General features: G+C 43.9%; 1 protein-coding gene across 1 annotated transcript in view; it reads left to right on the forward strand.

Annotated features, from left to right (window-relative positions):
* GRIN2B (glutamate ionotropic receptor NMDA type subunit 2B) overlaps nt 1-16,142 on the forward strand; it is a 306,554-nt gene that overhangs the window by 254,296 nt on the left and 36,116 nt on the right. Inside the window, exons 6-10 of the mRNA XM_030548129.1 lie at nt 7,616-7,824; nt 8,148-8,319; nt 10,102-10,255; nt 12,084-12,209; nt 15,776-16,005. Coding sequence (XP_030403989.1) covers nt 7,616-7,824; nt 8,148-8,319; nt 10,102-10,255; nt 12,084-12,209; nt 15,776-16,005 — 891 coding nt within the window. The remainder of the gene's footprint in view (nt 1-7,615; nt 7,825-8,147; nt 8,320-10,101; nt 10,256-12,083; nt 12,210-15,775; nt 16,006-16,142) is intronic.

A 16,142-nucleotide genomic window follows, 5' to 3' on the forward strand; every position in this document is an offset into this window, starting at 1 on the left:
TCATCATTCATGTAGCTCTCCCCCTATGATACCAGAGAACACTATATTTTATGACTTTACAAAACACAGGAGCTTTTAGTGTTCACCTCATTAACATTCGTGGGCTAATTAGAGCAGAGGATGGGACTTAAACACCTACAAAAAAGCAAGCAAATATACCAGTAAGGAAACAACAAATTGGTGGTATTTCAGCGAATGCCAAGAGTGGTGTAAATGCCATTGAAGTGAGCAGAGGACTGTATGCCTGGGAAATGATTTTATTTGCAGAGCCATAGAATTGAGAGATGGAAGCAATAGCAGTTACTTTATGCTGTGTAGTGCCCACAGAGTGCTGGGTGCTGTACAAACAGAAGAAGGAGCAGTCCCTCCAGCCCTGCAGTCATCGTTTTTGCTGAAGCGAAAGCCAATTAGAAACAATTCCCTGGTGTGCAGATGTAGTAAAGGCATCAGCCTTCACCAGGTGGTTGTGGAAGGTGAACTTGATGCTTGAGAAGGGATGTTGTTTTCATGTTAATTAATTTTGCATATGGAACATTCACAAATATTCTTCTTTTCCTTTGGCTGATGTGGCTAATTAATGAGCCCAAGTGTTTGTAAACAGGAGAATTTTGCTCTCAGTGGTATTTCTTCTCCCCCTGCTTGTTCAGTTGCATGCCAATGCCTCTGGTGATGTACTTTTATTACATCAGAGGTGTTCCAGAGGGAAATAGCTGTGTATCACCCACGGAAGTTTACAGCTAGTGACTGACAAGCCTCAATAAAGGTTAGGATTGAGGGTCTATTCAAGTGGCTGCATGGGAAGCATCACTGTCTGTCTAGTGGTTGAGGCACAAGACTGGGAGGCAGGAGACCTGAGTTATAGTCTGTGCTTTAACATCCATTAGCTGTGGGATGCAGAGCAAGTCACTTGACAGCTCTGTGCCTCAGGGTATGTCTACACAGCAACTGGACACCTGCAGCTGGCCTGTGCCAGCTGACACAGGCTCGCAAGGCTCGAGTCCTGGGGTTCTTTCATTGCTGTGTAGCCATCTGAGCTCGGGCAGGGGCCCTGGGCTCTAGGACCTTGTGAGGTGGGAGGGTCCCAGAGCTCAGGCTCCAGCCTGAGTCAGAAAGTTTACACAGCAATGAAACAGCCCTGAAGCCTGAGCCCTGAGGACCTGAGTCAGCTGGCATGGGCCAGCATGGGTTTGTCTTTGCTCTGTAGACATACCCTTAGGCGTCATTCCCCCACCTGTGCAATGAGGATAATGATGCTTACCAACTAATGCCTGGAGATCTCCAGACTGAACCCCCCCCCCCCCCCCCGAGAGCAGGCTTGCCTCACAAGATTTAAGGGCCTATTTCTAATTCTAAATTAGGAACACAAATGTTTCCTCGTCTTTCTATTGTGTGCACTTATATGGCCCCCGATGCCATAGTACCTGAGCACCTCAACGTAACGCTGCTGCAGTGATTCAAGAGCATGAATTCCACCCTCAGGTCAGACTGAGGAACCAGGGTACAAATCCCAGATAGGCTGCGAGTTCTACACTTGGATTTCACCAACCAATTATCAAGTGTCAACTTCTCAGGTGCCATGACAGCCTAAACACAGAGTCACAGACAGCCTGCTTGGGGCCTTCTATCTAAGTCACCACACTGGCGAGCTCACCTTTGTGATAGACGGTCCTTACCCCAAGAATCAAGTTACTTCCAGTCCCAAAGGACAGTCACTTATCCCAGGTCAATTGCACTTTAGATCTCACACCAAAGACAACGCTTGAACCAATCCTATTATAAAGTATCCAAAGGTTTATTCAATAGGAAAAGGAAACCTGAATTATTTACAAGGTTAAAGCAGGTAAACACAGATACACAAATGAGTTCCAATTTTAAATTTCAAAAGGTAATAGAAGCTTTTATCATCAGCCAGCACTATATGTCCTTTAGGGCTAGCCTAAGCTAAGTAGCTGGGGAATCTCTCACTTATGTCTAGAAACACTTTGCCCCCCAGAGATTAATCAGCACAGAGATACTAAATTCCTTTTGTTTGGGGCTTTTATCCCCCTCCTGTCATGTGCTCTGAGCTGCAAACTCAGCTGATAGGAGGAATCTGCCTGCATGACTCATCTTTATTGGGAGGAGACCAGAACAACAAAAGTCTTTTGTCCTCTTGTTGAGGGTACATAGGAAAATTCCAGTCCCAATTTCCCACAATAGTCCATCTGGTACCAACGGACTTTACTTTTGGGAAGGGTGTAACACCTGTTGAAGATCAGCCCTTCACATTGATTAATGTCTCTGTCCTGTCTGGTGACTTACACAGGGACAGAGGCTCACAATACAACAGCTCAAACACTTCCTTACAGTATGAGATACAGATGTTATAAGTGAGATCAGTACATGCAGCAAACTTCCAAGCATGCCATAAAGTCTAAATACTAACATTAATGTGATTCTAATACCTATTTTAACAATACTAACACAGAGATGGATTCCAACTATGTGTCTGTCATTGTTCAAATGAGACATGAGGACCTTGGTATGAGCTGGCACCTGGTCTGCTAGTGTCACACTCAATGCATTTTGTGTTTATCTTCACAATACCCCGTTGAGCTAGGAAAGTAGTATTATCCCCATTTTACCGATGAGGAACTGAGAGACAGAGAAGTCCCTAGCCAAAGTCTCTTAGGAAATTTTGTGGCAGAGCAGAGAATTAAATCCAGTTCTCCTGAGTCATAGGCTGCACCATCCCTCTTCTCCTTCCTTATGGTATTTCAGCACTGGAATTAGGAAGCACAAAGGCAGCTGTGAACATTAAAAATGATAGGGGGGAAATATCTGAGGTTTTTTGAACCTCAGGAAGGGTTTGGATTCCCAAATGAGTTTTGGGTGATCTTTTTGGTCATTTTTTAAATGCAGCTGAAATACCCTCATTCCTATTTGTGACCTCTTATGAACTGTAGGAATAGGGGTGGAAGTGGTATAAGACACGGTGCAAGGAGGTGATCAAGCCTGGATAAAATAAGAACCAGAGAGAAGCTGTGCTAAAATTTGATCTTCCAGATGCTTCATGCAGAATATTAACCACAACATTGTCCAGTCCCCTTTAATCTTCACCCAAACAGGAATCTGAGCCTCCTGAATTTTTTTGTCCAAAACTTGAACCTGTACCTCTGGACCCTTCACCCAAAATAATATCTAGAAGGAGCCTTGACCAGAATGTAAAACCCAAACCTCTGAATGGTCACGTTCTTTAACTTTCAGTTAAAGAGTTCCCCAAGTGGCCTTTGTGTTCTCCAGGCCAGATAAAAATGAAATGCTAAGAAAAACACTAGGGATGGCAGTTCTCTGACCCAGCTGAAAGGAGAAAGTCTTGGAAATCTCACTGGAGTGACATGCTTTTGGCTATGCCCACATGACAACTTTTAACCAGGGTTTTTGTAATAGTTAGATGAGGAATGATCATCTTAACTGGTAACAGGTTACAAAGTTCAATTTGTGTCACACAGTAGCTGTGTTTGTGTGTCTATACCTGGTACACTGCCTAGCCTTGTTTGCCTAAATGCACTCTGGAAACTCTGAGCAGCTATCCTATAGTGCCTCAACAGAGAACAAAGTACTCTGATGACATCAACAGCATGTGGGTTTCTGGCTGTCCTACCACACAGTAGCTGGGAATAAGCAAGACCATCCAAACTGGTTACACAAACATGATTAGTGTATCATGTCAACTCTGTAAAAAAAAAAAAAAAAAAAAAAAGTGTCCTGAAGGGTTACAGGAAGACAGCTATGTGCCAGTCCAAGCGTTTGGCAGGAGCAGAATGCTGCTTATTAGCCTTTTGTTACTAATCAAGTTTGAGCAATCCTGTATGAGCACAAACTATGTTTAGAGCCAGCCATACTAACCTTTGCAAGCTCTTTGGTCCCAGTTCCAAGACATGGTAGGTGCAGAATTGTTCAGAGATGTTTCTAAACTTTGGAAGCTTTTTCAAACTCTTTTAGGTCTCGGAAGGTTTGAGTGGTCTTCAGGGACTGCAATTTGGGGACAAAGTTCTGTCCGGTTATGCATCCCAATTGTTTTTTTCCCTCCCTTATCATTAAATTTCCTCCTTAATAATTATTCAAGGGAGTGGCCTGTAGTGAAAAAGAGTGAAGTGATTGACAATGGTATCTATCCAATCTGAGGTTCCATATTATTTACAAAGAGATAATATTTGTTTGGGTTTTGTTAGCTTGGGATTGGTTAACTTCCTGCTTTTGACCGTGTACTGTATAAGATATTCATTAGACCAGTCCATCATCTCCTTTCTGTTTTATAAATATCTTACTGACTTGGTAACACTAAGAAAAAAGACGTAAGGGGAGATAGGAGAATGTATACTCCTTTCCTTGAGACTTCCTGTGGGGAATTTTGGTGGCTGATTTCTGATTGGATGAGGTTTTGGTGTTACAAGTGGGTGGGTTCTCAGAACTGCATAACGAGTAACAAATGGGATGTGGGGCACAAGAACCCTGAGCTTCTCTGCCTTAGCAGGAACTGAGAAAAGACTGGAATAATAAGCATTTACAAGCTGCCCCAAAACACACTGAGATGTCAGAAGTGCCTCTCTCTGCTTTGCGCTGGCTGGCAGGTTATATTCTTTAACTGTAGGCATCACCTTTAATGACTTGACCAAGACAAATTTGTGACATTTAATTTTGTTGAGACTAACCTCTGTCCTCATAACACATTACTCCTTCACACTCGCATAGATAGATACCATATAAAAATGCATGCAGATCTTCCTTTGCTTGCATTCTCTCTTCCACCTCTCTCTTTCACAGACATGCACATGCACAAACATTTCTCTCACCCTTCTCCCTACGCTCACACTCCCTTATGTGCACACTTTCTTGAATACACACTCATACCCATGAACTCTTCCATATTCACACTTATACACATTAACTCTCTCAAATGCACATTGTCTGTCACAAACACTTAAAGACATTGCCCCATCCCCCCCAGCTTTCCTAGGTTAGCAGGCTATATATCTCCTGCCTTTGTACTCTCAAATCAGCATTTACCTATAGACATAGAAATGCTTGTTTTACATGCCTGAGTGTTCATTTAAGCACTGAAATATAGGATTTGGACACGTTATTGAAGCACTTATCGTATACTTGAAAATTTAGGCCAGCCCACTTACATACCTTCTCTTTTTCCTCCTCTTTGGGCAATTTATAAAAAGCTTATTGGAATGGAATGGTTTTTAGGTTGTGCTGATATTTCATTACTCTCTGATGGGCAGGTGAACAGGTTGTGTAGTGCTGTGTTTGCAGTTTGGGTACTTCAGTGCTCATGCTGTGGTGTTGCTGGACTGCCATTCCCATCTTAACTCACATAAATTAATCCCATATAATACAACACAAAAAAATGTTCCTGGCCTACCACTCTATGATCTCCTCATCTCTTTCATCGGGAGCCTTTGGGTAGTGATGAGTCAGGCCTGACTCCTATGTCTATCTGGTCTAGACTATGCTTTAGGGGTTTATACATTACTGTGGGGTCTATGTGTTGCTATGGTGTGGAAAGAGGTCTCTTTCATTGACCACTTATTGTTAATGTTAACAAACGTTCCTGAATGTGTGTCTGGGATGGATGTGTACTGGGGATGATCTACATAGCCCTTTTCCTGTAGATCACCAGTGCCAATCCAGCCACAAGTCTGTAATTTAAGTGAAAGTTGTTCCTATCTGCCAGCTTGTTTGGTGGCCTAAGTGAAATGACCTTCTGATCAGAGCCCAGTTCCTCATGAGCATAAGTCCAAACTGCAGAAACCACCAGCACAAATGGCCCTCATTGGGCTCCTTGTTGTCATTCTCAGCAGAGAGGCTAAAGAGACAGAATGGATCACAGAGAAAACTGTCCTCTGCCCCTCAGAAATGGGCCGTCTCAATTAGGGCTGAGGTATGAGATTAGGAGGAGAATTTTCTCTTTTGTTGCCAATGTTGTACTTGTTCTGAGGATAAACAGAGGCCATCAGTCTCCCAGGGTATTAATCTAGCATGAAAATGCACTTAAAAAAATAAGTGAAAAAATTGCTAAATTTGTTTCCTATTTTGAATATGGCAATCCCTCAGGATCATGAGAATGTCAGATGCAGCCCACTCCTGGCATCTGCTGCCAGCTTCTGATCTTCAGGTTCCCAGGGGCTGACCCAGCTCCACCAACTGCTCAACCTTCTGACAGCATACTGGTGCCATCCCCCTACCAGACTCTATTGGCACTGGGAGAGGGTTATGAGGTCACTGCTTCCCGGAGTGACTTTTTTGTTCCTTTGAACAATTTACTGAATAAACTCACTCTGGGTATTTGCTCTTTTTTAAATCAAATGAAGGTTTTTAAAAAGCAATAAATGTTTTATGCTGGTTCTATATGCCATCAAATGCAAAACACCAGAAAAGCTTTGATTTTATCGAATAACCTTTAACACCTAAAAAGGCTCTAATAAGTGCTTTTTTTCCTGTAATTTTAAAAATGAAATTCAGTGAAAGGTTGACAGCCGCTGGAGACTCCAGCCCTCTATTTACTCACAGAGCAGGTATACCATGAGCAGCAGCAGATCATGCTTCCTACGCACACATGCTGGCCCCATCATCAGTGTACCTAAACTCTGACCTGGAGGCTCTGCTTCTAGGAATGAGTGAGGAGTTTATTCTCAAGGCCCATTCAGACCTCGCCTGCTCAGCTGAAGCTGCCAAGCAAGATGCTTATTAGTGTCAATTGTGATGGGATGGGTGAAAATGTGAGCAGAGGTGAGACTTTTATGTTTGAAAGCATCATAGGTAGGTTTCTATGGAATTTCTGTAAGGATTATTTTGCCATGGGTAGTGTGTGTTCTAAATACATTACCTGGTGGTAGATTGCATTGGCTTCAAAATAATAACTCTTGTCTGTGGGTATATGTAGCACCAGTTGAACGAAGGAACCCCCTGCAACAAGGGAGTCCATGTTTACCCAAGAAATGAGAGTAGTGGCTGAAGGGGTAAGATTGTAGTATTTCCTTAAGCAAAAGTAACATAAATAAAAGTAACAGAATCTCCCTGAAATATCTTCTCATGCATCAGGAAGACAGAGCAATGATTCTTTATCTGCATCTAATCTGTACAGCTATGCAATGTAGTGATTGTGAAAGTGCAGGAGTGATAACAATGGAAAGATTTGAGCTGGATTGTGTTGGAAATTGTTAAATGAACTTTTCCTTCAAAGCTCTGCTTATATATGGTCAATCCTGACTTATAGCATCCCCAGCAGTTCCAGCGATGGTCCCCTCCACCCAGGGGAACTCAATCCTGACATGCACCTCTCCTCTTACTTCAGTCTTAACCCATCTGGGAATAGTGTCTGATTATTATGCTAAAGGTTACCAGATTTGTCAGTGGTTTTGTGATAACTCTCCAAATTCATTTCCTGTGTGATCTTCTCTGCTGTTGAACACATTTCCCCAGGGTCTGCTCCCCAAAAGAGTTCTTGCACATGTGAGTGGGCTCAGGCACTCTGAGAGTCTCTTGTCTCCAGACAATACGCTACAAGGTAACTTGGAGAGGGATCGGGCAGTCACGTGTTTCTGTGTTATTTGTGTCTCTGCAGGTGGGGAAATGGAAAGACAAGAGCCTCCAGATGAAGTATTATGTGTGGCCCCGCTTTGAGCTGTACCCTGATTCTGAGGAGCGTGAGGATGACCATCTGAGTATTGTGACCCTAGAGGAGGCGCCATTCGTCATTGTGGAGAGTGTGGACCCACTAAGTGGCACCTGCATGAGGAATACGGTCCCCTGCCAAAAACGCGTCGTGACCGAGTAGGCACTTAGAGGATCTTTCTCCTGGCTCGCTGTTCTCCACAAAGCAGGTGGAGCCTTCTTGGCTTTCCCTGATACTCTGCTCCAGCTAAGCCATCTGCGCTCTCTCAACCTGGCCCACGCTGCCTCTTGTCACTGGTACAGCCAGCCAGCCAGCCAAGCCCTGCATGCCTGGCTCCTTTTGCCCCTCAGCAGTGGTACCACAAGCTAGGGTCTTCACGAGAAGCATGTTCAGGGAGTGAGGGGAGATGTTCTGGGAATGGAGGGGGGTTAGCAGAGGGAGTTCTCCTCAAACTTAATCCCTTATTATTGTGACTGGTCAGGAACAAGACGGATGAGGAGCCTGATTACGTCAAGAAATGCTGCAAGGGGTTCTGCATTGACATCCTCAAGAAAATCTCCAAGTCTGTTAAGTTTACCTATGACCTCTACCTGGTGACCAATGGCAAGCATGGGAAGAAGATCAATGGGACATGGAATGGAATGATTGGGGAGGTAAGCAATGAAGGGTGGGTTTGAGCTTTACCCACAGGCTGGGCTCTGGAGTCAGATCCTAGTCCAAGTTCTGATTAGCTCCCCTTCCTGGGAAGGGGCAGATGAGACCTCATAAAAATGATTGACCTGGTGTGGGGATCCATCTGGCTGTTGGGTGAATGAATCCATTGTGGCATGCTCACTGCTGAACAATAGCTACAATCCCTCTCATTTATTATTTATTATTTTCTACTGTGTCACATGTGTTTGGCACTTTACAATCAGATAAAAGGAGATGTCCTGTGACACTGACAAGGGTACAATCTGGACTGTTGGACAGCTGTGTCTCCTCAGTTCTCCAGTCTTTTATGCTGCTTCACTGTGAGAGCAGCCACTCCTGGCTTGCTCTCACACAGCCTTCAGCATGTAAATTACCCCTAGCTATAGACAGCCTGCCACCCTGGAATTATACTGCAGAGTGACACCAGCAAATTCCCAGTCCCAGATTTTCCCCCAGAAATGTGTGTCTTGTACTGCCCAGTACCCTCCTGGACAATGCATGCTCATAGAGAGTCCGTCATTTCATTAATAAAAAATGATATGCACACATTTTGTTACCTCAAATGACGTTCCCCAAACACTTCAATCCAAACACACTGGCTTAGATAAAACAATAAAACAAGTCTATTAACAACAGAAAGATAGGTTTTAAGTGATTTGAAGTAATAAGGCATAAAAGTCAGAATTGGTTACAAAGAAATAAAAGAGAAAATGCAAACTAATACCTAACTTAGGACGCTAAGTGAATTTAAAGCTAAAAACTTTCTCTCACCACATGCATGCAGCAGTCTGGCTGGCTTCCTTCAGCCAGGACCACTCATCCAGTTCAATTATGCTTCTTTTGTCTTTCAAGTGTGCTTGATGCCATGAGTAGAGATGAAAGGAGAGACTGATTTGGGGACTTCTGTTCCTCTTTTTTATATCTCTTCCTCCTCTTTGAGAATCATCTCCATATGGGGTTCAGATGGCAGGCAGTCTGTTTGCATGGGAACCTCCACCCAAGATGTAAATTTCTTGCTCACACCTTTCTTCCTGCCAAAGAATGGCAGCTTAATCAGGTGATAGTCTGTTTGATTATGTTGACACCTGGCTGAAGCATCAGTTTGCCTTTTGTCTCTAAGTTTTGTGCTAGGTTTTCTAAATTTGGAACATATCTTATATGATAGAATTTTATAACTTCACATACAATGTTGGCACACATATTTTACCAGGACAATAATGTTCAGCAAATTATGAGTTTTCAAATGATACCTCAGAAGGAATACTTAGTACAAAATTTATCATGGTCCTGTAAAAAGGATGAACATACGGTTACTGACTGTCATGTGTCCCCACACCAGAGAGTTTATGATCTAAATTAAGGCAAGACATATAAGTGGTAATGATAGACATTCATTGAGGGAAGGGAAGACAAGGACAACAGAAATAAGATAACTTGTCTTCTAGACAGATGATGTGTTTATCCTGAGAGCTACACAGGTATACTTTAAATATCATCTTTTTAATACATGCAACATGCTTTGAGTAGAAGATTAATATTTATAAATCTCTTGGAAAAAGTATGTCTTGAAGAGAGATAAGGAAGAGGAGATGATGGAAGTAAGGACAGGGAGAGGATTCCAGGCATAAAAGAGTGTATGAAAAGATGGGAGTCGGAGAAGATACTGATGCGAGTGGGGTCCTTAACTGTGAGGCATGAGTGGAACCAGCCTCAGTAACTGTCTGTCTTTCTCCTTATCTGAGGTGGTCACCAAGCGAGCCTACATGGCAGTGGGATCCCTCACCATAAATGAGGAGCGTTCAGAGGTGGTGGACTTCTCTGTGCCCTTCATCGAGACAGGAATTAGTGTCATGGTATCACGTAGCAATGGGACTGTCTCACCTTCTGCCTTCCTGGGTAAGCTCTTCTCCTGAGGTGATGGTGAGGGGGGACTAGTGTAATGAAAAAACAGCCAAAAAGTCCTTGTGAGTCTCCGGGGCATTCCCAAAGAAGGAGTTTCAGGGAAGGATTTTTTTCTTCAAGTTGTTTTATTTCAAAATCCCAAACAAGCAAAATCCAGGCAAATTCAAATACTCAAGGTCCAGGAGTGTGACCTTTAGGCACAATGCTAGCAAGGAGGTGACTCATTTACAGCTCTCACCCTAGAGTACACAGTATTACCGTGAGTCTGTCTACCCTGCTGTCAGAGGTTGACTGCAGCACGTGTGCACATACCTGACCTAGCTTTGAGTTAGCCAACTCCAATAAGAATAGCAGTGAAGTTAAGCCCACCCAGGACCATGAGTGCCTACTTGAATGACTAGTCCATGCTGCCGTGGCTTTGCTTCTATTGTTATGGGAGCTAGCTAGATCAAAGCTAACTTGGGTATGTCTACATTGCTGCAGTCACAGTTCTGATTGCTGGGTAGATGATGTGCTTGGTGGCTCAGCTAGTATCACTCCCAGTGAGTGTGAGCCAGAAGAAAAGTGGTACAGGTCCTCCTACCAGAACTTGTGCCTGTCATAGAATATCAGGGTTGGAAGGGACCTTGTGAGGTCATCTAGTCCAAGCCCCTGCTCAAAGCAGGACCAATCTCCAGACATTTTTGCCCCAGATCCCTAAGTGGCCCCCTCAAGGATTGAACTCACAACCCTGGGTTTAGCAGACCAAACCTCTGCTAACACTTCTGAAAAAGAGTGGGGCACAATCCCTGTGCTAGGCCAAGATCCCATCCCCTACTTCTAGGGTCCCAAGATAGTTGAGAGTGATCACTGAGTCCTGAGTTTCTGCTGTGTTTCCTCAAACAGTTACTACATTCCTAATATTTACTGCTTTGCTTTATAAAATATGTTGAGATATAGCAAAGCATAAAAGGTGAGTTATAGGATCAGTCTGCTTTCTGACCCTGATTCTGCAAACACTTATCCATATGAAGTTACTCATGTACCTAAGGAAGATTATCTAAACCTCTTTGGGCTGGAATCTCAGGAGATAATGCTTTTCTTATAAGCTTTCCTGTATTTTCTGGCTTTGGACAGGTCCTGAAATATCACCAGGAAATTTAAAACAGCAGCAGCAACAAAATTAATACAACATTTTTTAATTTCAAATAGGTTTGAGTTCAAACTTTGAGTGAAGGTTGGAGCAGGGTCATATTTGATCTGAACTTGCTCAGCCCCATCACTGCCCCTTAAGCTTGGAGAAGGGCAGAAGCTAGCTTCAGTCGAACGCTCACAGGCCATGAATTGTAGCATTTCTAGTGCAGCCTGGTGGTCTCAATTGCCAAGCAGCAGGCTGGAACATTGGTAACACTGCAATAATTCTGGCTGAACTGCAAAAACTTCAGGGATAGAGTTTGGTTCAGACAGGCACCCCAAAATTAAGCTGCTTAGCTGAGTCGTATCCAAACCTGTTTGTTCCCCAGAAATGGGCTGAAGGACTTAATGGGATGAGCATTTCATCATTGCACCTGATAATATCTGGGCCTGGTTCCAGGCAGAACTGGGAATTACAGACCCTGTGATGAAAATGGAATAAAAAGTGAACTAACTTTTTCCAGTCTCAGAAGCTTTGAGGCTTGATTTGAGGTGGGGGCGTGAAGGTTTGGGAGCCGGTTCCTATTCTACACAAACCAGTCCCCCAGTCCCCACCCTCGACATGGAGCCCTGTGAGTGGGACAGTAATGCTGGCTGTAGTGTGTCTGGCATTTCACCCTGTGCCCTGTTTTTCTCCTTTCCTGCCCAGAACCATTCAGTGCTGACGTATGGGTGATGATGTTTGTCATGCTGCTCATAATCTCTGCAGTGGCTGTCTTCGTCTTTGAGTACTTCAGCCCTGTGGGTTACAATCGGTGCCTTGCTGATGGCAGAGGTAAGAGGAGCCTTCTTCATTGCAAGTTTCTTTCCCTTCTCATCCCGGCTCCTTAGTCAATGGGAGTTCCTTTTCCCCCTACACATGCTCATGGATCCAGTCTGCTTGGATCTCTGTATTCTAAGAAGGGAAGGGAGGGAGGTGGGAAGATGACTCTTAGGATAATAATGGGTATGGATAATGGATAATCGGCTTGGCTCAGGAGACTGTTATGTAGAGCCTTTCATCTATAGAGTGCTAACTCCAGACTACTTCTAGCTGCTGGGGATAGGAAATGGATACGGGTATCTAGCACTGGCCCTGCTGTAAGCCTTTTTGGAATAATTAGAGGGTCCTGCACAGCCAGTCCACCTTTCGTCAGTGCTACGTTTCACTTAGAAAAAGTAAAACATAAAAGCCCAGAGAAAGAAACTCTCCCCTATTATATTCTTCTATGCCCCACCCCATTTAAAGCTCTTTTGTTGACCAAAGATTGTGAGAGGACTGGGAAAGTGAGACATTGGTTTTCCTAGGGCTGAATGAGGAGTTATTTTGCTGGGCATGGGAGAATGGAGGGGGCCAGTCTGATCTCTCTCTGTGATGCTCAAAAACCTTCTTCCCTCAGAGAAGAGATGAGTCAGAGAAGAGGACAGAGAGGGATTTTTGCATTAGCAAAGATGGAATGCTCAGCAGTTAAGGTTGCTACTCTCTCCTTAATCTTACTCCATTATGAATTGGTCCCCAACCTAAGGCCTTCTATTTTGTCAGCACACTGGTCACTTAGCAACAGCTGAACTCAGATATTTGTTTGAAAATATGTTCACTTGCCTGCCAAACCATTGCCTCCAGCTTATTTATACCACCAACTTAGACAGCACTGAAAAAAATAAAAAAGAATTTGTAATGGAAATACAGACAGAGACTTAAGTATAACTATGCCAGTGGGGACTTCTCGAATAACACTGAACTGTGGACAGCATGTATGGGCAGATGCACATATCTAAACAGATGTATGAGCAGATGAAAATAGCTATGAGGTTAAAAGGAGAGACCATACAGATGTGCAATCAGCTGCTGATATTAATACAGCTGTGCAGCCAGATGCAGATATTAAACTAGCTGTATGAGCAGATGCAATTAATAGTATGTCTGAATAGTTATAAATATTACATGTTTGGACAGATGTTTTTGTTAGTACAGGTGTGTGTAATAGTGCAGATGTGGATGTTATAGTGTTTGCTTGGCCGCTAATGTGCTAGTTAAGGTTACTTTGATACTCCCATCTAGGATGACCAGACGTCCCGATAAAATCGAGACTGTCCTGATATTTAGGTATTTGTCCCAATATTTCGCTCCGCGGGCAGCACTCAGCTTTTTTTTTTTTGCTCTGCTTGCGGACTGCCCTCCGCCCCACACCCCATGTGTCCCGATATTTTCTTCCTATCATCTGGTCACCCTACTCCTATCACTGTGTGGTTCTGGGGTTGACAATGCAGCTGTGAAATCAGTTGAGAGATTAGTGTTTTAGGGTGGAATTTTCAAAAGTACTTACGGGTATGTCTACACTGCAATTAAAAACAGGCAGCTTGCTTGTGCCAGCTGATTCAGGCTTGTGGGGCTCAGGCTAAGGGACTGTTTAATTGCAGAGTAGATGTTCAGACTTGGGCTGCAAGGTGGGAGGGTCCCAGAGCTTGGGCTGCCGCCCAAGCCCAAAAGTCTTCACGGCAATTAAACAGCCCCTTAGCCGGAGTCAGCTGGCTCAAGTCAGCCGCAGGTGTTTAATTACAATGTAAACAGACCCATAGTGACATAGGCACTGATAATCAGTGGGACTTGTGCCCCTAAGTTATGAGGGCATTTTGAAAATCCCATTCTTAGCCTCTCTCTCCTCTTTTCTCTTAAAAATAAATTAATGCAATGCACAAAACCATGCTAATGTCATATTAACATTACAATTATAAGCACTCAGAAAGCCAGGAAGTGCAAAAATGTATGTTTCTCACAACAGCTAACTTGTCCCATTTCATATGGAGGATCCAATTTTGCCAGCTGATACATCCCCATTGGAGTCAGCTGGAGTTGTGTGTGCACGTCCAAGGGTGTAATTGGGCCACTTGCATTTAAAGTTATATTTTGAATAAAACGATTAGTGTTCTTGAAGGGCTAGGATGTAGCTGGCCTGACATGGGTAGAAGAGAAGGTGCAAGAAATCTTCCTTCCCTTGTGCTCCTCTGCAGAGGTCAGCCCTAGTCACCATAAGCAGCACAAAGACTATATCTAAGTGTAGCACCACTGCTGGCACTAGATGCGCCACCGATGCAGTAGGTGGGAGTATGGCCCTACCTTTTCAATACCACGCTGGGGGCCTTGGTGGATAGTGCACTGGACTGAGACTCAGGAGACCTGGGTGCTATTCCTGACTTGGCCACTGGAGTCTGCTAGGTGACCTTGGGCAAGTCAGTTCATCTCTTTGTGCCTCAGTTTAGCTATCTGTAAAATGGGGATAATGATATGGTTCTCCTTGTAAAGTGCTATATAGGAGCTAGATATTGTTACTATACGAGTTAGCTGAGCTAAGCTGACACCAGAGGGTCACGTGTAGTGGAGCTCCCCCTTGGACAGTTGCTTCCTGAGAAGAACCCTTGGAATAATTCCAATTATAATGTCTCTCCCAGCCTTGTGGAGGCAAACTCCATTCTGTCTCTCAAAGATCTCTAGCACTGTGTCTGGTATATGCAGTGTGGAAAAGATAAGGTTGCCATAAGAACCTTACATTTTTCATATTCTGAGTTTTCAAAATGATAAGCTGAGTGATTCCCAGATGTGTGTGTTATGGTTAGAGTGAGGTTCTGCTCCGAAAAGTGACTATGTAAAAATAGCCCCTTCTTGCATGGGAGATCTGTTCCTTGCATGTCAGACTCAGAGTCAGAGCTGCTGACTTTCTGAAGAAGTAAGATCTGACTGTTTTTCTACAACTGTCTGCTGCTCAGAGCCAGTGCAGCTCAGGGAGATAGAGCTGGGCTCTTTTCTGGCTCATGCATCATCAACAGAATGGCAAAAGGAGATCCATTTGTAGGGCTACTGGTGCAACCCTGTGGCCTTCAGATTGGGCACTTACTTATGCCTGGGCCAGCCCACTAAGGGTGCTAGTTTGCACATGCATCCCCAAGGAAGTAATTGGAGCGCAATGATGTTGAGCAGCTGTAAGAGAGAGCAGAATTCATCTGGCAGAATCTTTATTACTAGTGAAGATGGCCAAAGCAGAAAGGAACAGTTTGACTTTCAGATTTCGGGAGGCAGTTAGGAGTTAGAAAAAAGCATCTTTTTTCCTTGTAAATTGTACTAATTTGTCAACAAAATCCTGGAGATATGATAAACATGGAAGTCCATGCTGCCATTTATTACAAAGTCAATTTTTAGAGTGACGCTGTGCTTTAGTGCCACTGCAAGGACAGATGTGAGTGCATTACAGCTGTGGGAGCAGATGGCAATATTAATCCAGTGATCATGTTGCATGAGTAAGTAGAACTGTAGATTGCTTATCTTGAGGTTTTCACTGCCTGTGTTTTGTTCCTTGGTCTCTCCAGAGCCAGGTGGACCCTCTTTCACCATTGGCAAAGCTATCTGGTTGCTGTGGGGTCTGGTGTTTAACAACTCTGTGCCAGTGCAGAATCCCAAAGGTACCACTAGCAAGATCATGGTGTCTGTGTGGGCCTTCTTTGCTGTCATCTTCCTGGCCAGTTATACTGCCAACCTGGCTGCCTTCATGATCCAAGAGGAGTACGTGGACCAAGTGTCTGGACTGAGCGACAAAAAGGTAACTGATCCACTCCAAATTTGAAAGCATCTTTCACCATAGCAGAGGCTGCTCCCTCTCTAACCCATTCTCATTGGCAACCAGTGCATTGATGCAGTGTCTGGGTTAAATAGTGCTAAGAGTGATCACTGAAAAAT

The sequence above is a fragment of the Gopherus evgoodei genome, chromosome 1 (assembly GCF_007399415.2).
Source record: "Gopherus evgoodei ecotype Sinaloan lineage chromosome 1, rGopEvg1_v1.p, whole genome shotgun sequence".
NCBI classification, from domain to species: Eukaryota; Metazoa; Chordata; order Testudines; family Testudinidae; genus Gopherus; species Gopherus evgoodei.